At 41.2% G+C, this 26,572-nt stretch overlaps 1 protein-coding gene across 1 annotated transcript in view; it reads left to right on the plus strand.

Moving 5' to 3' along the window:
* Window positions 1–14,395: 14,395 nt before the first annotated feature.
* Window positions 14,396–26,572, plus strand: part of erc2 (ELKS/RAB6-interacting/CAST family member 2) — a gene marked incomplete at both ends in the record, with an annotated part of 29,664 nt that continues 17,487 nt past the window's right edge. The window contains 3 exons of the mRNA XM_080495415.1: window positions 14,396–15,067; window positions 23,370–23,804; window positions 24,093–24,167. Coding sequence (XP_080351541.1) covers window positions 14,396–15,067; window positions 23,370–23,804; window positions 24,093–24,167 — 1,182 coding nt within the window. The remainder of the gene's footprint in view (window positions 15,068–23,369; window positions 23,805–24,092; window positions 24,168–26,572) is intronic.

Consider the following 26,572-nt stretch of genomic DNA (forward strand, 5'->3'; position numbering starts at 1 on the left):
TGATGCGTTTCCATATGATTTTGATGATTTGACATTGTGCTTTTTTTATTATTATTATTATTTCTATTCCATCCAAATGCTTACAGTTGCCTTCTGTGTCTTTCAGGAGGATGATGGTCAATAATGAGGATGCTGTTAACGGATGAGAGGGGGAGGGGAACGTGAGGCCTGCTTTACTTTCTCTTGTAGAGAAATCCTCCAGGGATCTGTGTTACAGTAAAAGCCCACTAACTGAAGCAGGTAGGTATCATTGGATGGATTCAGCGTGCTTATCCATGCGTGTCCTTCCTGTGAAACCGCTCGATAGAGAAAGGCCCACAGCGCCCTCTACAGGGTTTTGTCAACGCAATAGTATGTCCGATTAGTGCGCGTGCATGCGCCTTTCAGGGATCCTTGATTCTACATTGATGTCTTCAGAGTATTCACAGGAAAAACACATCAACTGAAGAAGAAGAAAAAAAAAAGACAAATGAACATGGACTTCATAGGTTTTCCTTGTACAAAGAGACCGATCTTATCCCACAATGACACAACATACCAGGAGAAGATGAGAGATATCGCAACACTAACAACCCGATGAATCCACGACAACCCTTGAATGCTTGGTTTCTCTGTTCTCTACCGTACATTCCAGTATAGGGAAATTGACCCTGTCTTTGAATGTGTTTTTTTATTTTCCCCCCTTGTTTTTCCTTTTTGTTTTGATGTCTACAGATTGCGTTGTGTAAATGTAGACAGGAGAATGCGCGCACAAATGAAAAAGTGAAGAAAAAAAAAAGCCCATACCAATACTTTTCCACCACCTCTAAGATGCCGCTAGTCATTAGCTGTAAGTTTTTAGGGAAGGGATTTACTACCGGTGTGCCCACAAGTGTGAGATTCACACAGATGAGAGGACCAAATGAAAGAGTGGCCACGGCTCTTTTTTAGCCATTGCAAAGCCATTGTTATCGTCAACCCCAGAGCCTTCTGGGACTATATCCTTTTTATTGATTTGTCTCATCTGTTAGTTTCTTTTCATTTTTGCCTGATAATCACTGAATGGAAGAGCCTTATTCAGTATGTTTTTACTTGTATACCTCATATGTTTTGAAACGTCCATTTGGTCATGTATTTCTTTTTACACTGTATACTACTGTATGTACATAAAACAAATCAGAGATCTAATTATGTAAATTTGTCATTTGTGTATTTAATGAATCACTTTCCAGTGACTTTCTTTTCTTTTATTGTAATGTGTTTTTCTTTGGTAAAAGTTTATATTTTTCACTTTTTATTTGTTTGAATTTTCAGTTTTCTGGCATCAGTTGATTTGCTTATTGATTTTTAAAAGCAATAGCATGCAGAAAATGGTATATAGCACAATGGTATAAATGTTGTTTAGGTTGTTAATGGGGATTGTCAAACACTTCTGTCAATAAATATCCATAACACATTTCGTCAGAGGGTTTACAACCACAGTACGCTGTTACAAACATGCATGATATGTGCAGATGCACAAGAGCATGCACACAGCTACCGGACACACTCACACAGATTGTCTCTATCTCTCGCTGTTTCTTGTAAACACTCATGCACGCTACACACTTTGCTTCCCAGTTAGACTTCAGAGCCAAGGTTAACGGAGTCCCCACTGTTAACCTCCTGCTGATTAATGAGGTTACAAATTCACCAACAAGATGGTCTCTCTAACAAGCTGGGCCCACTGCCTCTATTTGTACAATGGCGCGCACATGCACATGCACACACACACCCACACACACACACACACACACACACACGCGCACACACACACACATGCACGCATACAGTTACAGGAGATGATGAAAGCAATTATCAATTCAAATGTTCTATGCAATGACTCATTTTAAACCTGGAAGTGATTCAGCCTAAAATGTTTATTATCATTGTACTTGCAAGAAAACAACGGAACTGAACTATCAAAAAAGAAGAAAAAAGGTCTGAAAATGTTTTTACTTAGCAACTTGTCTGTCTGAATTTGAATATTGACTATTGAACTAGAATTGTTTTTATTTTCGTGGCATGTTTTGATCCCTCACTCCCCACACAGGGGACTTGTTGCCAAAGGGTAAACTGTGTAGACTGTCGGTTTTGAATGTCCACCATCATGTTGCTTTGAAGCATGGGTTTGCTTGGCTTTGTCTGGCTGTTTGTAAGCCCTCATTCAGTTTTTGTGCGTTTTTTGGCTGACCTGGGCTCCTCAGTGTTTGGCTTGCAGTGACTGTCTGTGCTGCTATAAACCTGTGATACAGATGGTCAGCACTTCTCATCAATACGTGTCAATGTACATATTGGGTGTCAGTATAACCTGTGGGGTGAATGGAATGCTTCTATCAGATATTTCATTGTCGATCAAGTCACTCAGCAGCCAAGCAAATGGAAAGGTGCATGATTAGATCTTATATTCTTGGGAGTTGTCCCTGAATTTTATAAAGGTAAGGCATGATTTCACTAAGGTTTGCCTAACGAACCTTGACTTTCACTGGCCAATGTAGAGAATATTAATGAGTACAATGTTCAGCCAGTCATTCACAAATCAGGGCATGTCATTTTGAAAGCACAAGCCTAACTGGTGCACTCGCTTCTCAATGAAACAGAAATATGGAGGTGGCGTAACAGTGCCTCTTACTGAGACAGTCTAAGATCAAAATCAGGGTGGAGATGCGGTGTGATCAATGTGAGATGCATGAGAGAAAAAGAAAAAAGAAAAGAAAACAGCCTTTGGTGCAGCCATCAAGATTAACAAAAAGGCCGACCGACACATTTTCACATTCTTACTGTATATACAAACTCATTCTTCTGTACAGCTTTTGAGTTCTGAGTACGGCTGTCATGTGCATCCCCAGGCCGTATTTGCTGCCAAGTTTTGTGTATAAAAAGAATATTTATTATCACAATAATGAGGATGATGATGAAACTAATGATGATGATTATGATTAATATTATTGCATAAGCATTGTGTATGTGGCTGACTTGTATTGACTGTTTACAACAGTGGAACAAAACTCGTATTCAGAAACATATCCAGTCTGTGTAGAGTTTCTATACATATTGTACTTGTAAAACAAGAGGAAACAACCTCCGTGGCAAATGCAGTGTAGGATGCCTTTGTCAGACTATCAGGAGGTCACCAATTTGATGGTTATGATCTGAAGAGTGATGAAGCGCGACAAGGGGAAAAAATGAAGCTAAAAATCTGGAAAATGTCATTCACTGTTGTAAGTGCAATGGGCAAAATGTCAGTTGTGTATCCATTGTGAAACCTTGTGTTCAATTCAGTGTATTCCTGTAAACAGAGTAAATTTTGGTGCATCATGTCAAGTAATGTGATAAATGAAAAATATTGACCCTGCAATTTCCAAAACAGAGAAAAGAATAAAAAGAAAAGGAATATATTGTGATTTTTGTCTGCAGTCTCTGTGTGGATGAGTGTACTGTGCAGCTGAAGACAGTCAGTCGTGGGTTCCTTGTCTAGCCTTGCTTTGCTTGGCTTTGCTGCCGACAGAGGAGAGATCACAAATAAGACCCTGGAAGGCAATGAGACTGTTTAGCTAAGACTGGGTTTTATGTGATAACTTATCCCAGTGTGGGTGGTAAATGGCAGGAGCAGTGCGAGCAGCGATTGCCAAAGCATAGGGGGAGATGGAGGCGTTAGAGAGAGGATGCATGACCTTGTTTGTACATGTCAGAACAGGAAGAACTAGATCGCTTTTGTGTTGCTTCTTTGTATCCTTGTCCAATTAGCCTAAAAATACAATATCATTAATATATAGAGTTTTAATCACAACTCTTCAAGATGTATAACATGCACAATGATAAATGTAAATTTTGGATATATTGCAACACATTAAAACTTACCTGAAATTGCATTAATTTCAAAAGAAATGTTGCAGCAAGGTTTGTAAAGATACATTATGTGTATTAAGGCAGTCATTAAAAAGGGTGTGTTGTGGGCACTTAAGAAGTAGTTATTTACCTTCAGTTACCAATGAGTGTGTGGGCCAAAGGATCAATGTTTTTTTTTGCTTTTGTTAAACTAACTAGAAATTTGTTTCTTTGGTGTTCACAGGGTGCTTGAAGCAGTCAGCTGTATTTTACGACAAGGAAATTACTATTAAAAAGTGAGTCTAAAACTTTAATTCTATGTGCCAATCAATTTATTTGAAAAATATTTTCTCAAAATATTCTCTCAACCTGTTGGGAGATTAAAGACAACAAAATTGTTCATTGTCTGAAAATATATATTTTTCCACACGCTATCTTTCCTATTCTGTGCGCAACAGACATAACTCTTAATCTTACTCATGCTTTTATTGGAAATTGATTTTACAAGGCCTTACTTATAACCGGTGGCCCTTGTTTCATCAGATCTGATCCGACTTTTGTCCCTCTGTGAAAAGGTTTTGGGCTTGTAGATTCAGACAGAACGTGTTTCTGGATTATTCATACAGAATTACGCAACTGACACCTTCGGAGAAAGCCTCTGCAGACGCTTCCATAAAAGCCCATCTGCAGAACTTGACTGCCCTCAGCTGGTTTATCATAGAACTGGAGCCAAGGCCAATCCCAAATTATTTATCTATTCATCTCCTTTGTGGCTGCCATGCGAACCCCATCTCACTATGGCCAAAGGCAGGGCGCACCCTGGACTCAAACTGTCCAGGAGGCGCAACTGGACTCAAACTTTGTATATTTCTACTGTGATGTGAAACAATTCACCACAAATACACAGTGAAACACAAATAAGTGAATAAATGAGGAAATGTTGAATTTTAACTTCATGTGAATGAGGCTTCAATAGCCAAACATTCACATATGAACAAAGTGTATGTTATCAATACTTACCGACCAACATGATATAATTAACTGCTGCAGTGCAGTTACAACAATAAACACTAATATTACCATGGAATGCATTCAGATCAGTTAAGTCACAATAAGACATGTATTCGGACATTCTCAGAGTAGCAAAACATTAGAGAAAACATGGTATCTCAAGTCAATAAGCCATTATGGCAATACCAAACCTTAAACTGATTATCCAGACTCCGATGTGGTCAATTATAAGTCAGACTACACAGTCAAAGAGCACCATAATGTGTGGAGAGATGAAAATGAACTTCTTACTGATCCTGGAGTGAAAAGAAATTCAGTGATATGTTTAATGAGGTCGGTCTGTGCACTGAGTTGAAAATGCAACAGTAAAATGATCTTTTGATTCATCAAAGCTCAGAACAATTTTCACATTTTCCCATTCCCGTAACGTTTTCTCCAAAGGTTAACATTTCAGTAAAATCTCTGTAGTGTGTAATTGCTGATATTTAAAAGAACTCAATTTCTTTCTGAAATGTAAGATCAAAAAATAAAGAAACAGCGGAACAGCATTTTAGTATGAGATCTGAGGCATGTTTTTTTATTTTTTATTTGACCAATTTACACTTTATCAGAACCAGCTGTACCAAAGACTCCTACCAGCAATTTACTGGGGAAGCACATTGATTGTTGGACTTCATTAAGAAGACTTTCTGATGAAGATGATGGAAAAGGTCCACAGAGGTTAAAATACCACTAAAAATTCAACGATAACTGATGCGAGCTATCAGCGAGAGTGTTCTCAAGCTTTAAGTGTCTGATCTTTGCTCTAACACAAATTTATTGCTGTGCCTGGCAGCGAACTCGACAGGGCTGGAGTGCAACCTATTTTTTCCCATTAGGTCTTTCTGAAAGAGAATATTTAAATCACTCTAAGATATAATAGTGCTGAAATCCATCTTTGTACTCCATCGGTTATTTTCTCAATAATGCTGTTGGAACTCTCTTCGAGCTGATTCTATACAGTCCATCAGTGCAGGAAAGGTTAACACTTGGATATTGAAGGCCAATTAATCTTGTGTTATTATGCCCTCAGTTAGAGGTCATTGACCTGAATGTCCTTGTATTAAGGACATAAATGTTAACTCATTAAACTATAATTAGTTTGCTTGCATTCATCCCTTTCCTGAAAGCCATGACGGGCACTTCTGGTTCTGAAGATTAGCCGGTTATTAAGATCAGCGATGAGCTCAGAGGCGCAGTAGCTCTATGACTCATCGTCAAGTGACTGGAAGCGGAGGTAGAAGCAGAAGGTGACCAGAAACGAGGGACACTCATCTCATAAATTAGGACTTTGTCATTGTCACAATCGAACTGTGCCTACAGATTACTGGAAGTAAACCTTACAATTGAAGTGATTCACTGCCTGCAAGAGCATATGATGTGATTATCTCATGATGTAACTCATATATAATCTTCAGGTAAAAAGAGAAAAGAAAAAGCTGAACTTTAATCTTCATGTTATTTATTGAGCCTTTAGCTCAGGATATAAGACAGTATAATAAACAGGAATGGGTTAATATAGCAACAGAGGAACATAAAATAGGTTTGTTTACTGATGACAATGAAAAAAAAAACCCAAACATAGCAATTCCCTGACTTTTCACTACTTTGGAAAAATCTTTCAGGCATGTGTAAGAATACATTTATTTTGGAACAATGTCATTCAAATAATGGAGGAAATTCTAAACCTAAAAGTGAAGTAATTGAAAAGAAAGACCCTTACCTCTTTAAAATAATGACAATTGCTACCAAAAAGGGCTAATTTATTTGGTGGGGGCATGGTCGTGTTCACTTGGTTGCAATCTGCATCCTCACTGCTTGATGATGGTAAATCTTAGACATTAATCCTTTCACGAGAATTTGATGAATTTACCTACATCACAAGAGGCAAGCAGAAAACAAATCCAGTCATGCCAGCCCTGAATATGTCAAGATCCATCAAGCTGTGGGGCAAAATGACAAATTAATGGGTCTGTGGGAGAAGTGACAGCTCGGGTTTTCCTCCCTCATCTGTCACTCACAGGCTCAGCCTGCCAGCTGGCCAGTCCTCCAGACTGCATCATCAATACACTGCCTTTAATGAGCAAACAGTCATTCTTCTGGCTGTTATACTTACATTTGAGTACTGCTGCCATGCACCTCACCTCAACAATATCAATAACCTGATATTAGTGTAATGTGATATATCAGACTTCGTCGGACGTACTTGAGTGATATTATGATAAAGATGAAGACTTTTAAAGGGTTTAATTTATCCCTGATATTTCCCTTGTTTCACTAGTTTATGACAAAAGAAAACATAAAGTTGAATAAATGATATAGACGATGCAATATAGTTTTACTACAATTAATCAGTCAAATTTATGTCATTTATATATATATATATATATATATATATATATATATATAATTTTTTAATATTTAATATTTATATATAAATTTCATAATTAAAGTGTACAGAGGAGTGACGGACTCACGTCTTTCTCCATCTTCCCCTCATTTTCTTTCTAGACACATATTTGAAAGAAGAAAAAAAGCAAACTCCCAATGAGATGAACACAGTGAGTTGGTGTATGTTTGTGTGTTCAGGACACAGAAATGCTGATGCCTCTCCTTTGGGCCCTGTCAAGCACACTTACTGTCAGTGTTTACAATGCAAAACCGGCGAAAAGCCTCTCTAATTCCAGGAGGCCCCAAGGCAGGCGAGAGCAGGAAGGAAGCTGGCAGCCAAGGGGAAGTTGTTCTGTGTTGGAAAAACCTGTAGGGCCATCTGCTCAAGCTCTCGTGAAGGACGTACTCAGTTCATGGTGAAATCAGTGCATAGTGTCAGGAGTTCAGATTGATTTATGCTGCAGGAGGAGTCTCTGTGTCAGAGCTGATTTGCAATCACCCTCAGGCAAACGTGATTTATAAAGCTGGCAGGTGGAATGCTGGAGAGGAGCCGGCTCGTTGTTTCACAAAGGACTCCACAATATGTTTGTGCTTTATTGGTCGCACCATTCTTCCAAGTGTTTGATGTACCGTATAAACAGAGGCTGGGTAGGATTGTCTTTCAGGCTCTGTCGGGGCATTTCTGCCTTTTGCAAATGAGTTGAGGGAAGGTAAGAGGAAAGATTAATGCCACTTCTTGTCTGCATGACAGAAATGACGTTTTAGGCTGGTTTAGTAAAGCTACCAGCAAAGACAGTCCAATCTATTACTTCTGGTCAAGAAAGAGTCTGGAAAATGAGTCCCTATTAAACCATAAGTGTAACACTTTGATTAAAAAAGTCACATGTTTTAATGGGACTTTAGAGGTTGTATTATGACGGCTTTGTACAAAGTCAGGCTGGAAGTTTCTTGTTTAGAAAAATCTATAATGACTTGTTGTTTATTGACTTCATATGATCATCTATTCTGTACTTTTTTTTAAATAACAATGCACGCCACTCGTCTCGCCAGCAGTGCTTCTGTGTTTTGTCTCGACATGACCTTTCACTTCATCACAGGGACACTGGATCTACTTTCATGAGTGCAGATTTGAGTGACTCCGTTTCTTCTGCTCAGGCAGCATGAATTAACTGGATCAGATGTGGAAGAGTTGTGTTGAGGCAGTAAAATCACATGACAGATGGAGGCGAGTGGAGCCTGTCAGGATCCTGCTCACATCAGTAACATTAGACTTTGTAGGAGATAGATTGATCTATCTATCTATCTATCTATCTCTATCTAGCTCATTATTTCTGCGACATTTACATTTATAACATTTTTCTGGAGGCAAAGTTAATCAATTGGTTATACTGACTATAGAATAATTTAATCTGTGTGTTGGGTGACACAGTGGTATAGCGGTCTCACCTGTATGTCATTGGTTTGACTCCAGACCTTTCTGTGTGGAGGTGGCATGTTCTCCCTGTGTTTTTTTAAATTTATTATTATTACTATTTTTAGTTTCTTCCAACAGTCCCAAAACATCTGTTTGGGGTTAAAAAATTGCAATGTGTGAATAAAAAAAGTGTCAATATCAGTGTATGAGAGGGTGTGTTTGGATCATCCATGAACAAAACAATAATAGGTAGAACACACAGACAACGCTGTTGCGCCCGCAGGTGTGACTGACAGTCTGCATGGGCACGCGTCAGCCGTAAATCCCGTGGCGATCACCGAGGAGGAGCTCCCGCTGTAAAGGGAGCTAATATGAGTGAGCCCCGGCGGCCAATGATCCCCAAGACGATATGAAATCCAGTGCAGGCCGCTCACCGCATCTCATCCGCCCATCCCCTCCTGTCTCCTGCCAGCTGCCGCTTGCAGTAGTGGTGATGCTGCTCCCTGGCGTGTGGAGGAGGAGAGAGAGAGCGTGTCCGCTGCCCAATGACAGCACAGGATGCTGCTGAGAGAGCGAGGCTGCTGGGGTGAATGGAGGCGACAAGATGCCGTCTATAGCGGCCAAGGAGAGGAATTAACATCGACTAAAGGTATGTTTCCGTTTTCGATTCCGCACCAGGTGTGTTTGATTCACACATTGGAGCATTAGTGGTTAAATCACGCGGAGTGTCCTTTGATTTTTTTTTTTTAATTTTGATTTATTTATTTTATTTTTGAAGCGTTTTACGCACGAATTGCCGGGAAAACGCACCGGGCTGTGTGCGTTTAAGAAAATCCGTCGGTGATTGCATCAAGACAGCCACTCAGTGGTCACCAGATAGACGACAATTTGCATTTCATAGCGATAGACGATGGAGCAGCACCGTGTTTCAAAATAACGGCGGGTTTGACTAATATTTCCACTAATGCTGGTGTGTTGAGGCGCTCGACGCGCACCACGCTGGAGCAGAAATGTACTAGGCCCGGTGAGCTGTCAATTGCTCCGTCGTGCCTCCCTACACTGCATCAAATGTAAAGCTAGCCTTTACATCTAGACGCACATAAGAAAAATTATGTTTTAATAAAATAAAATTAAAAGACAAACCGAAATGTTTCCGTATTCCAGGATTCCATGATTTCCACCCCTTTTTTTCCCTCGTGAAATCTTTCATTTAAGAGCCATTTATAGCTCAAATATGACCAAAGTTGAAGACAGGGTGCAATGGCCATTTGGTGTGGCACATTTCCATGTTCTGATTGGAGTCCGTGGGCGGCATGGGGGCGGTGAGGATGTGTAGTAGAGTATCGGATGAGGAGCTGCATGTGTTGCACGGGCTCCAGAGGCGCTGCGCCGAAATGAGCCGGTTTGTCGGCTTCATCGCTGCACGAGTCAGGCCTGTCAGCTCTATCACCAGTCCACATTACAGGCTATATATAGATGAATGTCCTTTGTCCGCCATTGGCATGCTCCCTCACCCCCCCAAGCTCAACCTGTTATCGATATAATTCGATGTGGTAGTCTTAATCACCACAGTTATATTTGGATCGGTGCATTAATACCCCCGTGTTGTCTGTTGAAATGTCACGCCTATTACAAACCAGCCATCCTGACCTCTCACATAGCCTGAGCACTGGCGGTGGTGAAAGCTGTGTTTCATAACATCTGTATGCTTTCAGCTGTTTCCACACCACTGCTCCCTGAATTACCAATGATCATTTCTTCATTGGTCTGTTCATTGCATTGGCTGACAGGTTTTCTGCCCCTGATCAACCGTAATTGTGCCTGGGCAGCAAAGTATGTCTACAGAAAGAACCAATCTATGCATCTCACTTTAATAAATTATATGTAGCAGCAATTTTATTTTTGGTTTGTTCAATTATCTGTTTTAGGTAAGTTAATCTTAGACTAGGCAGATGGAAGAGAGCTGCAGTTGGCACTTTCTGCTGTCATCTCTTGTGATTCACAATATTATCACTGTTTCTGCAATAATTTGATATTCTTACATTGCACATTGGTCATTTCCATCAACCTGACACTCTCAGCAACGTGCTTTGGTGCTTTCATTGCAGATTATGCTGGGGTAAAATTCCATATTGTCGATAAGAAAAGTAACATCAGAGCAGAATTTTAAGAAAAGCCATAGGAACTGGAACATAAATGAGTGTGAAGCGTGATTGTGACTCTCAGGGAAGTAGAGATGACATAGTTGACATTTGATCTAAATGTTGCTAATGATACTTAATCATAAATAAATATAGCTTAATCACTCATTCAATCGCAATTATCAAATAAAGATATAGCCAACCTTGAGAATCATGATATTTCTTCTGTTCTTCTTTAACCATTACACCATTGTGAGGCCCCACTGTTGAAACTGTGTCCTATTTTCTAGAATTTTATAGAGCAATGAGGTCATTGCTTAATAAATGATTAAATCTTCGTGACAGTGAGGGGGGTCAAATCTTCAGGCTGAATGGATGGATAACATATGAACACAAAATGGGTGTTTTTGTTTCAACAGACGCAGCTTTGTGAAGTATTATCTCTGATCAAACCATGTGAAAGACAACTTTTCTTTCCTGGTCTTTCAAGGCACGAACACTCTGCCTGTAAAATGAGTTCTTGAGGGGTAACTGTGGCACTTCAAAAAAGAGAATTGAAGGACAGAGAAAAAATAAATCCTTGTTTAAACTGTTTAACAAAATGCAGGATTTTGATTAGACCGTGACACTCGCAGGTGCAGTGTGTTGAACATAGCAGTGGTTGTCTGCAATGTTGAACGTTTCTTGTTGGTCGCTACCTTGGTTAAAGTATGAATTTAGAAAGGAAATGTGCAGTGAGAGAAAGTGTAGATGTGACATGAAAGCTACATCAAGGCTCAAATATTATAGCTCATCAATGTTCAAGCCTTTTACAAATACTCTTCATGCAACATATATTTCCTGTAATTCATAGCTGAACCTGACTGCATTAACCAAATATTGAAGAATACTTCACTTTTCGTAGCCAAGCTGGAAGACGCAATACTTTAGATGGTAAGGCATGACAACTTCGAGACTTACTGCATGACTCACTGCTGCAGAAGAGATGACGTGCAGAAAGTCCGTCAATGTCACAACAACATATGCCAAAGTAAAGAAAAACCTAATTATAGTGGACCAGACATAGAAGAACCAAGCAAACACTGACTCAAGGATGCCTCATGAAATATTTTGCTTGACACTGAACCACACAACCTCAGCAGTGACCAGTCTAATGAGCAACATTAGAATGTTTACAACAGAACAACTGTAATTAATTTATGTAGCCCTGTACTCAATGTGGGGTTTTTTCTTCTCTTTTAAAACAAAAACTTCACAGACCTGCTGTTGCAAGCTGACCAATAAAGATAAGAGCTTCTGTTTGTTTTAGCATATGCCTGCATAATGGCAACTTGAGCGTAATTTTCCACTGTCTCCTGGAGGAAGCAAAGAAAAAGAGTGGAGTCATTTTGCACGGTTTAAAGGCTACGAGTAAAACATCTTGAAATGTGCTTTGCTCTGGCCCCCACACAGAGCAATACAGGATTGGTGCTGCCATTTTATATTTGCACAGCCCTGTTCCATTTCCTGACACCTGTTACTTAATATAACAGAGACGACTCTGCCCAGCTTGACCCCCTCTGCCAGGCTGCAGTGTTTGCCCCAGGCCAAGTGTTTCCTCACACATTATGAGTCAGTGATTGATGCCGTGGGTCCCAGCTCCCTGTCCTACAAAATCTCTCCGAATTTTTTTTATGTAGACCTGCTGATACATGTTTCTCTGTCTCTCCCTTGAATTATCATTTTGTGTGTCCCTGGAAGCAAACCGCTACAAAAACCACAAGGTCCTGGGACAAATCAAGAGACAAACCCTGAAGTGAGCTGAGTACAGAGCCATTTTTCTGGACACACCTTTTTGGAAATATGCAGAACCGTTATGCCAAACGACTGAGGTGCTTTATCGGCGTTGGCCCAGGCAACGTCACCATGGCAACTGGATCTGAGTAACAAGTGTCACCAGACGGGAGAAAGTGGCATAGTTCACTTTGACGGAAGAGTCTAATTTGTTTTTTGTCACAGACAGTCCAATGTTAGTCATCAGCGGGCAGCCTGTGACATTAACAGCCTCAGTGGGAGTCTTTGTCTTCAACAGTTGCTGTTCACCAGATGACTGCATTTGGCTTAAAATTACCTACTTCAGTATAACTACAGGTCATGAGAATGTTAATAAATTATGGACTGTGACATATCCGACGTGATATATTATAACTACAAATTGAATAAAAGAGCATGGCCATTATTGAAGTATTAAAAATTCCGTTTTTCATAGCCTTTTTTACCCTCTGCAATCCAGCAGGATCTGTTTTATTTTACAATCTGTGAATTTTAATGAGAGTTGTAGTTGGTTTAATTAGGGTTCGGAGGTCAACACATCTGTTATTATAATAAAAATTAGCTGGTCCTATTATTCTGTAGGTAAGTATTTGTCTACTTTTCTCCTGAGAAAATAAAATCGTTGCTATCGTAACAGCCGTAGAAGTTCAATCCACAATTTTACACATTATCATGGAGGTATCACAACATAACTGGTTTGATTAAAGCATGTGTTTATAAAACAATGCAATTCTACGAAGATTTGCTTTATCCACAATTGATGTTGTTTTCTTCTTTGAGTCACAGATATTGTATTGATTGCATTGCTCAGTGCAACATGATGCTTCATATTGATGTACTGGGAAGCTCTTCCTATTTTTTTTAACAGTGCACCCTGTTGTGTTTCCACTGCAAATGTAGGTTATGTGTAGGCTGACTAATTAATACACCCATTTCGAAGAAAATGTTTCCCTCTGCAGACGAAGAGCCGATCAGCTATGGGTCACTGACATAAACGTCTATTTATAACTGTACTCCCACCATCACCGAATGCACACAATCAACAGTTGAAAAAAACAAATCATCATCAATTTGCTATTTAAAAAGGATATTTAAGTGATTAAATATCAACATGTGTGTATTTGCAAATAATTTTAAAATAACATTTTCTTTCACTAATATATTTGTTTTGATACACCACAACATCAATCTGTATATAGGATGCAACATTGATCCCGAGTTTTATTTTCTATCTGATATACCGTCAGGTTGTAAAGCAGTCTTTCTGACTCCGTTTTCAGAGTTAATGGGATTTAATGTAGATAAGTGGTGGCCAGTCGGGAGGCTGAGGATGATGCTGGGAAATCCTTGTGGGCCATTTGAGATTGGAAGCACATCAATTGGGACAGCTTGCTGCCTTTGACTCATTCAATACTAAACACCTTGAAAGAAGCACAACTGCCTCTTTTTTTTTAAGATTTGTTCACTGCACCTAGCATGAGAAGCACCTCTCAGCTCATCTGACTCAAAATATGTTGTTTTATTAATTGCATGCATCTCCAACATCTTTCATCTGACCTGCGCTAATAGCTGATCATCTAACACATACTTCTCTCTTTTTCCCCAGATCTCTCCTTCATGTGCTCCATCTTTTCACACATGAAATAAGTCATCCATGTTTGGTTCAAAGAGTCAGAGCAGTCTTGTTTCAGCACACCCCTCTTAAGGACTCTCTGCTGGCTACTACGCTGAATCGCAGGAGATGTACGGCAGTGCCAGAGCTGTAGGCCATGTAGAGAGCAGCCCCGTACGATCCCCGCGCCTGCCACGGTCCCCCAGACTGGGCCACCGAAGGGCACACGGCGGGAGCGGGGGTGGTGCGGGGGGCAAGACGCTCTCCATGGAGAACATCCAGTCTCTCAACGCTGCCTATGCCACCTCGGGGCCCATGTACCTGAGTGACCACGAGGGCGTGGGCTCCACTGCCACCTACCCGAAGGGCACCATGACTTTGGGCCGCGCCACCAGCCGTGCCATGTATGGGGGCCGCGTCACGGCAATGGGCAGCAGTCCCAACATTGCCTCAGTGGGGCTGCCTCATGCTGACCTTCTGTCTTACAGTGACCTGGGCTCCCTCTCCATGCTGCACCCCCACCACCACCAGGGGGTGCCCTCCGCCCTGCTCAGGCAGGCGGTGCGTGGCAGTGGGGGGGAGCTGCTGGAGATGCAGGCCCAGCTCAGGGAGATGCAGAGGGAGAATGATATACTGCGACGGGAGCTTGACCTTAAGGACAGTAAGTTGGGATCCTCCACCAACAGCATCAAGAGCTTCTGGAGTCCAGAACTGAAGAAGGAGAGGATAATGAGGAAAGAGGAGGCGGCTCGAACGTCAATACTTAAAGAGCAGATGAGAGTCACTCATGAGGAGAACCAGGTGAGACCCATGCTCCAAGCCGCCATAATCCACTCATTACTGCAATGACTTTTAGTTGCTGCTTGTCTGTTTTGTTTTCATTCCTTCCAGTGCTGTCTGTTCTGATCTGTGTCTCTCTGCGTTCATCAAACTCTCCTCTGCAATAAACCACAGCCATTCTCAGTCCAAGAATTAATGCAGCCAGTCATGTTTCTCAGTACTTGTTGAAACCTTTCTGGAAAGAATTCCTTCTGTACATAATCATGTAACACACAGTTGCTTCACCTCACATTCCAAGCACAGTCAGTGTCCCTTCTGCCCAGGGAAACGCTGTAATCAAGCTTTTAATGTTATTTTGGAAATCTGAGCTTTTACTCATTCGCCAATCTGGACTAAAGCCATTTCCAACAGTTGAAGTTACAAATTGCAGCTTCAACATTGCTTGATTCTGCTTTATTTTGAAAGGTTCAGTGGATGCTTCTCAAGGAGGAGGTGATGTCAAAAGTTAATTTTTTTGCTTGCCTCAATCCGTGGGTGCAGTGAGGGCCCAGTTAAAACACTTACTGACAAGGGAAGGCACAAAGCCCAGCGACGAATGTCAAGGACACTTACACACTCTCTGTCTGTCTCAGTCTCTCGTTGTCTCGGTTTCTTTCCCTTCTGCCTTTCTCTTATTCAATCTGACATTGATCATCTCTCTCTGCCTTTCTCCATCCATCTCATCCAATCACTCCTTTTCCAGTTTGTCACATGTGTGCATTTCCACTCAAAATAATGCAGATAGTATCGCTTAACACACTTGCTTTCAGTCTGAAATCGGCTCTCTGTATTGCTCTGATGTGGATGAGCGTCATGTCAAACCTCAGTTTCAGGATTCCAAGCCGTTAGCTGACTCACCTTGGAGACAGAATAGAAATCCCTTGGTTCAGTTGGATATGCCGGCCGTCAGGAGATGTGAATGGCACCCTTAAGTAAATGGTGGAATAGGTCAGCGCATTTCTTGGCTGGCTAGAATGGGCTCTACTATAGTTTTTTTCCTACCTGAGGTAAGCTGCATGATGCAGCAATTTGAACGATGCCTCGAGCTATTTGAAGACAGAATTTTCCCAAGCTGGTCGGAATTTGTGCAACAGTATGTCCACATTTCTGTCAGTCTGTCTATTTAAGTGATGTTTGGGGGCGCGAAGCAGCCAGTGGGCTGCTCATTACTCAAAGTGGCAGACACTGTCATTCTGCCTTTCAAGGTCATAGCAGGATACCATTAGTGGGCCCGTGACATGAGACATGTTCATCTGCACAGCTGTCTGGATTTATGCAAAAGAATACACTTAGCTAAAACAAGTTGTTTATGACTGACTGATCTAACTGGAGTTAACTGGAGCCAGCAATAAATCAGGCTGTTATAGGAAAGGATGCCTCGCGAAACAATGGTGCACCTGCCGGTGTTCCGTATGGGGAGCAGATGTACCTTTATAATATACAACATGCAGTGTTCTCGGAGAAAAATCTGTCTCTTCAGGATAAACCAACACCACTAAAGTGACAGTGTCAAAGCAATTAATCATTTTGGTTATTCTCTCCTTTTAGTGGTATTTAATGCTCAGCTTGAAGTCTTGTATGCATTTTTAGTCTGGCTTCATACATTGTAGGAGCTGAATGTGTCCATCAGAATATGAAAGCTATATACAGTGGCTTTCATCCCTTTGTGGTCGATACAATGACAGATTTATTTATTTATTTTCATCTTTAGCCATGTCCGGCGTTGGCCCTGCCTCTGCACTGAGTGATATTTATACCCCTCCTGGTATAGTTCATCAATGAAGTATGTCAGCTAATAAAAGGCAGATGTGCCTTGTTACTATAATTACCCTTTTCTAACTTGATTTCTGTGCTTGAAGGCATCCTTATGTAAGTGTGTACTTATGGTGGGATGGGTTGGTCACACCCACTGGGTTTGTTGAGAGGCTGACTGGGAAGCAAATTGCTTCATTAATAATGGAGTAATTTGAGGCCAAACCTTACATTTGTGTTCGAGCACCCCTCACAATCGCATCAGGTGCCTTGGGCCTCGATCAGCTTGAGCAAATACCATGCATTATTTATCTGGTGAAACTAAAGATTTGGAAACCTGCACTTCTTTTTACAACATTTCCAGAAAACTGCCAGTCCATTCAGGCATTAGAGTTTGTCCTTCATCAGCTTTCTAAAACCTCAGCCTCCACTGGAGGTCCAATACCAACTATAGCCTGCAGACCTCTAAGAAAGAGCTTCATTGCTCATGACTCGTGGTAAAGATCAGCCCGCAACTGTTTCATTGGCTACAGTTGTAATCTATCGCGCTACCGGCGCACGCGAGTATAACGCTCATCTGTTTGACTTGAATTTTACAGATTTTTTTTGTCATGCTGAAGCTGGACGAGAGCTGCTGGAGGCAAATGTGTGTGTGTGTGTGTGCGTGCTTGTGCGCGTGCGTGTGTGCTACAGCGTAGCATATCTGTCTGAGACCACTGCTGCTCAGCCACCACGTCAGCCTTCATCAACAGTTCCCTCAAAAATGGAGGCTGGGCTCCTTAAATCACTCAGCTCTGTCTGTGTGGTTGCAACACTTTAAAAAACACGTGTTTTCGGTTTTCACTGCCAGTTATAACATCCATGGGTAAACATGTAAGCTGTGTGAGCCATTGGGTTTGGACATACTGCAGGGGGGAGTTTAATGTATTTAGCGCACCCCATGATAATTTGGACGTGTGTATAGGTGTAACATACAGCGTGTGGGCAGTACTGTCTGTTTGTCCAGTTAGATGATATCAGAGGTTTTGTTCTTTGATATTCGTGCCACCTTCTATACCTGAATAGTGTCGCCACCAGGCTGTATTGTGTGTGAGAAAATTATTTCTATTGTGACTTTGTTTGCTTTTGTGATTCACTGCTTAAGTGAACACACGTAATACAATATGTTGATTGGACATTAAGCTCATTTCACTGTGTGACATATACACAGTCAATACTGCGATGCATACATGTCATATTGATGCTATAGAGGTGTCATGACACTTTCAGTATCCGTGAAATTATATATAAAATAGTCACTTTCTTCTTGTGGCAAACAACCTACTCCCTCATCTGAGCATGTAAGATGGCTGCTGCTTGTTGAATTGACAAGTTTCTCTCCTCAAAATGCAGAAAAGCATGGCAATGTTTACAGAGAGAAGTGCGGGTGAGATTAGAGTGATTAGAACAGAGTTTTTGGGATTACACAGTTGGCTGGCGTATTTCTGTCAAGAATCCCACAAGTTTATACTATATAAGAGCTTTTCCAGGAGTGCAAAAACACTGATCTTAACAAGTAAATGAAATGTCTTAAGTCAGAGTATTGCTCAAAAAAGGTATAACAAAATATTTCAACCGATTTGTTTTTACATTTGTGTTCTTTAAATAAAGGTTTTAAGGTTGCCAAAGTGAAATCATTCACATTTTGAAATAGAAACAGTACTTTTACCGCCCGCCCAGTCAAGTAAAACACTCGTCGTGCGTCATTATTATCATAAATGGAAAGGACCATATGATACTGAGTTACCAGCAAATAATACTATTGAACAATAATTGAAAAAAAACCAAAAACGAACAATTGGTATTATGGTGGCGACAACACATGTAATAGGTTCAAATCCAGTAGTTGAGACTTTGAGGTATTGGACTGTCCTCTTATTGCTCCTTGTCTCTCAACTCCACACTCTCAATTTAAAGTATTAAACAATATTAGCATTTTGCCAATGAAAACTACTCAAAAGGAAAATGGCATAAGAGTAGTGCATTACACATCTTTTTGATCTTTCTTAACAACCACTGCACAGATATTCATGGTCTATAGAGGAACATAATTATTGATCTTTTTAGATCCATTGCTCCCTCACAATTTTGTATTTTCTGTCTGCAAAATTAATCACAAGCAAATATATCTTTACTAAAAACACTGCGGGCTCATGTTGTCAAAAATCACAACAAAGGTCCTACGCACATTTCTCTGCTGAAATCACTATTATCCTTTCTAAGGCTAAAACCCTGCTCTTCTGTAATTTATGGAAGGACTTTATCCAGTTAGCCAGAGTGTTTGAAAAGATTTTTATTGAGTGAATGGCTTAGACCCCTGAGACCGGATGAGAATGAAGATGAGCAGGTAACATTGAGAGGCAAGGCCCTGCACGGCATGTACGTCACATGCTCTCGTGTCTCACTCGAAGTGTGAGCGTTGCCAGCCCTGTTGGGTTGATTCCTTATTTGGCGAGATTCTCTATTATCATTGATTTTGTTTTGTTTTTTAAAGGATTCACATCTGATCTTATATTTATGGTAAATTGTACCTAGAATGGAATTTGTGTGTGACCAGACCTGCTTTTAAGGCTTCTGAACTGATGTATGACGTGTTAATATCCCTCTTATAGTGAGACAAATTAAAGGATGCCATAAGCTCATTCAGTGGTTAGTTTTGTCAAACTAAATAAAGATTGAATATTACTGGTGGGTGTTCTCAGCAATAAAGAGCCCTTCTATTACCTGCTGTGTTATTTGTTCCCCAAAAATAGATGGCAATGTAAACAGAACATTACAGTGGCATTGTGCATATGTATCAACATATAAATGTATTGTGAAGAGAACATTTTTTCAGTTCTAACTCGAGTGTTAACTTCTGTGTGTCGTCCCGTCTCTCACATTTCTGCATTCACACCATTCTCCAACTTTTTACTAGTTGAGGTGAGATGAATAAATGCAGCATCCGCTGACGCAGTGTGGGTGTATAATTGTGTATTGTCAACCATCACGACATATAAAACGAAGATTAGGAATGTAGTGAGCAGTAGGTTGCTCCGACTCAACGCTGTAGCGTTGTCCGAGTGTCAGAAAGAAACACCCGCCTTCTCACACCCACCTTCTCAGACACACACACACGCACACACACACACACACACACACACACACACACACACGCTTGTTCATGTGCCACCTAGTAAAACACTTACAGTAAATGTCATTGGAGCGTCAGTGTGTGGAAAAAGTATTTTCTCACAGTTTACATTAAAAAACTATTTTTTTTTCCACGAGTAATGTTCCATGTTAATTAAAAAAAAAAAAAATCTGAATACTACACACTGCTGTACAGCTCATAAAAATTGGTTCAGGTATTGTCTCATAAGTACGAGATATAATAAGGAGATTTCAGTGATCTTTCCTCGGCTGTGTCTAAAATGGCAGCACCTCCAGTGAAATGCTATCACTTATGAGATGGAGTACCAAAATATTTTGCAAAGACACTCGTAAGAACGGCAGAAGACTTTGTTGTAGCTCTCTGAAGGATTCCCTCTTTCTGCACTACAGGATTTATGACAGCCGGTTCCCCGAGACGCTGCATGTGTCAGGAGTAGAGGGAGCGACTGGAGCTCAACATCACTCTTTGACTCCGCTGAAACCTGTGGAATCTGATTTTTCAGGATATGCAACTAAAAAAGGAGCTTTTGGTGAAACAGGGAGGGACCACCTCACCAATATCCGCTGAGTCACAGCTGAGTCACAGAAGCTGCTTCTTTTCCGCCGTGGGCGATAGGGGAATTGTGAGAATTGGCCATGTAGTCATTTCAACCCACAGTGCAATTATGCAAATGGAGCCATTGGACTGCCTCCTGTAGTTTAGTTCCAGGACTGCAGCCTATTGATCAGGGAGGAGAGAATGGGCAGGAAAGAGGAGGAAAACAGTGAGAAGATGTCATCTGTGAGAAAAGGGTTGGGTTGAAATCAGGATGCAACCACTGTAGCAATTTCATGTTTATCATGGTTCGTTCTGTTTAATTGTGTCTGAGTAAAATTAAGATATTCGTCATAATGATGAATAAGACGTCCCATATTTCAGAGTTATAGCTTTGCACACAAAGGACTTCTCTCGGGTAAACTACATTTCTAAGCCATGACATTAGTGAAGCACATTACAGTGTGTACGGCGTGTTAATCAGCTGATGAGGGACGTGTGAAAATTGAGAATTTGACATTTTTGTGCTGGTTTCTGTTGCCTGACCAAATGGCAGTGACACACAGAAGGAAAGTGCTACCAAAACTGTTGTTTGTGGTAGCAGTTATGCTGTCAGAAGAAAAAGCCCATCTGCTGGCAGCACATCTAGCGCCTCCCGGTGGTTGGAAGAGCTTCACATTCAGTCATGCGCTGAAGTCATTGACAAGTCTTTTTTTTTTGATTAACCATTTTTCTTTTCACCCATCTTATTGTTGTATTTGCTCATATTAAAGCATTCTATTTACAGTGAATCTGAAATAATCCTAAATTACCACTACAACACATGGTGGTTTTTACTCTTGGGCTCTAAAAGTCACAGTTTCATGTTGTGTTGAGTCACTAATCAATAACAGTGAATGGCTGATTGTGACAGATATGCTATCAGTTCAGTCAGTGACACTAAAACATAATTTTCTCAACCCATGCCACTTGTTTGTTATGATTTGTATAACTGTATGTTCAAATTACGTCTTCAATGGTGGAGCTTTTCATTAGGATTTATCAGTTGCGACTCTCATCTGCCCTCTGATGGACGAGCAACCTGTCCAGGGTGGATCCTGCCCTCACCCAGAGTATACTGGGTTTGGCTCCGGCGCCCCGCGACCCTGCACAGCGATATAGAAGATTGATGGAAGGACAACTCATCTATCATCCAGTGTTTTTCTGTGTTCCTCCCAGTGTCTGAGTCCCTCATGGTTCTTCATATTCTGGTGATCTTCCTCATCTCATGTGATTGATTGTTTCAATCATATGTCATTTCTCTTTTTTCACTACGTTTTTGCAGTATTCACTTCACGCCCTGTCTGTGTGTTCTGAATTTGAGTCTCTTGCTTGCAATCTACACACTAACATGTGACTCATGTCACATGCTTTTTTTTCCTTTTTTTTCATGTCTTTCCAGAAAGGTTACATTGATTAAGTCACAGTTTGTCCACTGGTACACTGACTTTATTTCACAGCTGATAAGTTGACTTGTTATGGGAGAAAAAAAGCAGAGGTGAAACAAATTTTCTCGACAATGACAGTTTTTAGGAAGTCATGCTGAAGAATTGGAAATGCACAATGCCGGGCACTGAATTACAGCTTTTATCAGAATGATTCATTCACCTGTAATTTTCCTGCTGTGACAAGCCTGGGTAACTGTTGTGAAAAAGGTCCCTTGTGAATATGCTGTAATGACTGATGGCTGAAGACTGATAAATTGGCAGCTGTCATTTTTCTTTCTAACTCTGGCTGGTTTGTTTTGATCATCCATCTTTGTTGCATCAAGCGCTGACGCTCTGTTTTCACCATACATTTGTTTTTCTGTTCATTCTGCCCATGCTCTGCAGCTGCTGGATGCCAGGAGAACCAAGGTTTGTCCCTATGTTTGCACTGCGTGTTGCGTGCACAACATAGAGTCACCTTCAGTGTGGCGTGTATTTTCAGACACCTGGCGATCCCTTTGCACCATAAAACCTCTCTTTTCCTACAAATCCTGTGACCTCGAATTGAACGTGAAATATTTTCAGCAATTCAGTCTGCCCCCTTTTCCCATGATCCGTTGTATGTTTCTGTACCCACTACAAAGTGATTAGTTTAATCACACAAGTCTAAAAATGTGTGGTGCTCCATCCCTTGTAATACCACCAACCCTATAACCCCTATGGCTGCCTGTCCACCCCTCTAAAACCTGAGTGGGCCATTTTCTGGACAAAGACTGATCTGTGTTTCTTTCTTTGTTCCTCTTCGTAGAGAAACTGTTAACACCAAACCTGATTCATTCTTTGGCAGAAAACTGGCCCAATTATTAATATTCCCTTTAACCCTGTACCAGCATCCCTGCAGACGATAAAATATCTTGAGTGAAGTTGTGTGTGGCTCCATGTCTTTTCATTGTGGACACACACAAACATGCACACTTTTTTTTTATGGGTAACGGTATTTCTTCATTACAGTGTATAGATACTTTAGCTTCTACTTGTGTTTCCAAAAGATCTCAATGTGACCTTTTCTTTTTTCAACAATTATAAGTATCTCTTGCTTTTAGTAAAACAACATAATCCCTGTTTGTGTCTAAAGAAGGGCTGAGGTAAGTTCTGTGTAAGTTCCCCATGATGGACCAATTTTAAACCAGAAAGTGTGTGTGTGCGCGAGCGTGCGAGTGTGTGTGGTTTTATCTTAGGGGAGTTTACCCTTGTTAAGTGTGATATAGGAAAATCAATTGTAAATCTATTCAATTTCTTTGTTGTGTATACGCGCATATTTCATGTGTGTGTTCATCAGCACCTCCAGATGACCATCCAAGCCCTGCAGGATGAGCTGCGGACACAGCGAGACCTCAACCACCTGCTGCAGCAGGAGAGCGGAAACCGATCTGCCTCTGAACATTTCACCACCATCGAGCTGACAGAGGAGAACTTCCGTCGCTTGCAGGCCGAACATGACAGGCAGGCAAAGGAGCTGTTCTTGCTGAGAAAGACACTGGAGGAGATGGAGCTGAGGATTGAAACACAGAAACAGACACTTGGAGCCAGAGACGAGTCAATTAAAAAGCTGCTGGAGATGCTACAGAGCAAAGGGCTGCCTCCCGGGCCAGGCAGAGCGTCTGAGGAAGAAGAGCAGGAGCGAGCCAGGCGAATCGCTGAAGCAGAGGCCCAGCTCGGACACCTGGAGGTCATTTTGGATCAAAAGGAGAAGGAGAACATCCATCTGCGAGAGGTATCCTCTGTCATATATTAGGTTACAGTTGATCTTTCTGACTAAAACTGTTCTTTTGTTTTTGTGTCACTAGATGGCAGTGCTTGGTGCTGCAAAATCAATATCCAGTCGAAATTGTACTGATTGTGTAATGTATCAGTGAAAACTGAAAAGCATGTCAGTAGCATCAAACAGGCTACATGCATGGAGCTCTCTGTTCATTGTATAAAGATACTTAGTTATAAATATAGTCCCTCTGTGTGTGTAACAAATAATTTTATGTATCTGTACAATCTATATGTCTTGAAGGAACTGCACAGAAGGAACCAACTGCACCAGGATCCAAGCAAAACCAAGGCCCTGCAGACCATCATAGAGATGAAAGTAAGAACTCGAGTCACAATAATACTGAACACACACACACACACACACACACACACACACACACACACACACACACACACACACACACACACACACACACACACACACACACACACACACAGTGCTGCTAATCTATTGTTGTCATTGTGATTCTCAGCAGCTGAGTAAATTGTCAACTCACACAGACACACCACATCACCTCACAAAACAGTTGTGTAAACATGAACACAAGTCAACATGGCTGCTTGACATTGTTCGCTTGTGTGGCTGGGTGCCGTTCCAGACTGAAATGCACACATTTCATAAGAATCACATTTATTCTCTCAGTGAATAGCATAATTTTATCAGATTATATGTTTAGAAGGATCAATATTGTGTAATTTTGTGGATTTTGTCTAAAATGTTCAATGTTTGTCACCAAATCAAGCACTTCTGTCAACGTCTATCAACACTTCATCCAAGTCAGGATTATGGGGGCTGGGGCCTGTCTCAGCTGACATTGGATGAAAAACAGGGGACACTGAATTAATCTCCAGTCCACCACCGAGCTAAAAAAAAAGAAAGAAGAAAGACACAGGATCTCACACATTAACACGTACAGACAATTATGACACCAAAGTAATTGAGCCAAACCATTAAATGTGGAGGTTTGTATTTTCAATGCATGAAGGGTACACCAATACAAACAAAACATGTAACTAAACAAGGCAGACCAGACGCAGAGCTTGACCAAGGAAAAAATCAAATGTAATGTCTGCAATGGTAATAACTAGTCATTGCAGGGCTGTGACTATACCGAATAACATAAAGGGAAGAACGGATTCAAATCACTCACTATGATAGCTTTATTTATGAAAAATGTTTAGATTTGTCCTTCAAAAAGCTCTTTCTAAGGATTTTTTTTTTTTTGCACAATTTTTGCTGGAGCAAATAGTGTGCATATGTCTGTCTCCAATGATTATAACAAATATGAACTAATATCTCAAATGTCTTTGGTGTATGCTGCTTATTGATTCATGCAGGCCTCGAGATGAAATCTTGGATTTAAACAATTTGAATGTAACTAACAATTCAGTTTGTAAAGTGCTTGGGAAAAACATGCATAATAAATTGTGCAGGAATAAAATAAAAATGGACTTGGATTGCTGCAGCTTTAGTGACCTCGCCCACTAACATGACTGATTCCTTTACAGCGATAAGAAAATTCAGCTTTATATGCACCTGCCTTGTTACCACGGTTGAAGTTGGAGTATTCATAAACTCAAAATCCAGATATGCCTATGTCATATATATCGTAGGTGGAAATGTCTCTGCAGATCAACACTTGTTGTACAGCAGCTGGATTTGGCACTAGAGATATCAGGACCATCCAGCTCCTGAACCACTGCCTCACTGCAGAGGCCTGACATCACTTCCTCAAAATAAATCATGACATCATCGCTGAGCTGACACAGCCCCTCTTACTCGGCTGGATCTACACTGTGCAGGCCCCAGCCTCCCTCAGCGTGGTCATGTGACTTCTGGGCGTCAGGATCCTGTTGATTTTCACACAGAGCGAGGGAAGTCCCGCCTCCTCCTCCTCCTCCTCCTCCTCATCCTGTGCTGTGCAGGAAGACCCTGCATCGTTCCCCCTCTCCTCTCTCGCTCTGCTGTGTTGATGCTGATGGAAGCACGAATAATCCTCCATCCCTCCCTTCCTCCTCCCCTCCCTCCCTCCAACTCTCTTCTACATCCCTCTCCCGCCCTCTCCTCCTCACTCACCAGAGACAGTGCACAGTATATAGTCTGCCTGCTGCTGCTACCATGGAAACAGGTGTGGTTGTTTATGACAGTGAGAGGCCAGTATGCAGGGAGGTAGAGAGAGAGAGAGACATTCACAGGCAGGGAAAGAGAGATAATGAGCAAGATTTACTGACCAGGTCGATGTACCAGTGATTACATGTGGATGGAATAAAATCACGCTTCTTTGAAGGTACGGTGTCTTGTGTCTATCGCAGCGTTGTTAGTTCATTGATGTTCGTCTTGTAACACAGAGACTGGGGTGAGATGCAGCAGCAGGGCGAAGTGCATGTACATGTGCAGTGCTCTTGCATTGACGTTAACCCCAGAGATCCTTCTTCGGTAGTTCATTCCTCATTACGACACATTACCCATGTTCCTCTGCAGTGGGCTATGACTGACCCTGTTGACGGCCACAAGTTCATAAGTTCAGAGACACCAGGAGGGGAGAAAGAGAGACACCAAAAGAGAGAAAGACAGGAAGGAACACGGTTGCTCTATGCTCTGCTGAAGAGGGAGATGGACCATGGCTAATCTTAAAGACGTTGTATTATTTATTTAAAAAGCCGTGAAGCTAAAGCTGCACTCACAGTCGCAGTACATAGACTGGATTCTGCATTGATCTG

This window comes from Blennius ocellaris (genome assembly GCF_963422515.1).
Source record: "Blennius ocellaris genome assembly, chromosome: 4".
Taxonomy (NCBI): domain Eukaryota; kingdom Metazoa; phylum Chordata; class Actinopteri; order Blenniiformes; family Blenniidae; genus Blennius; species Blennius ocellaris.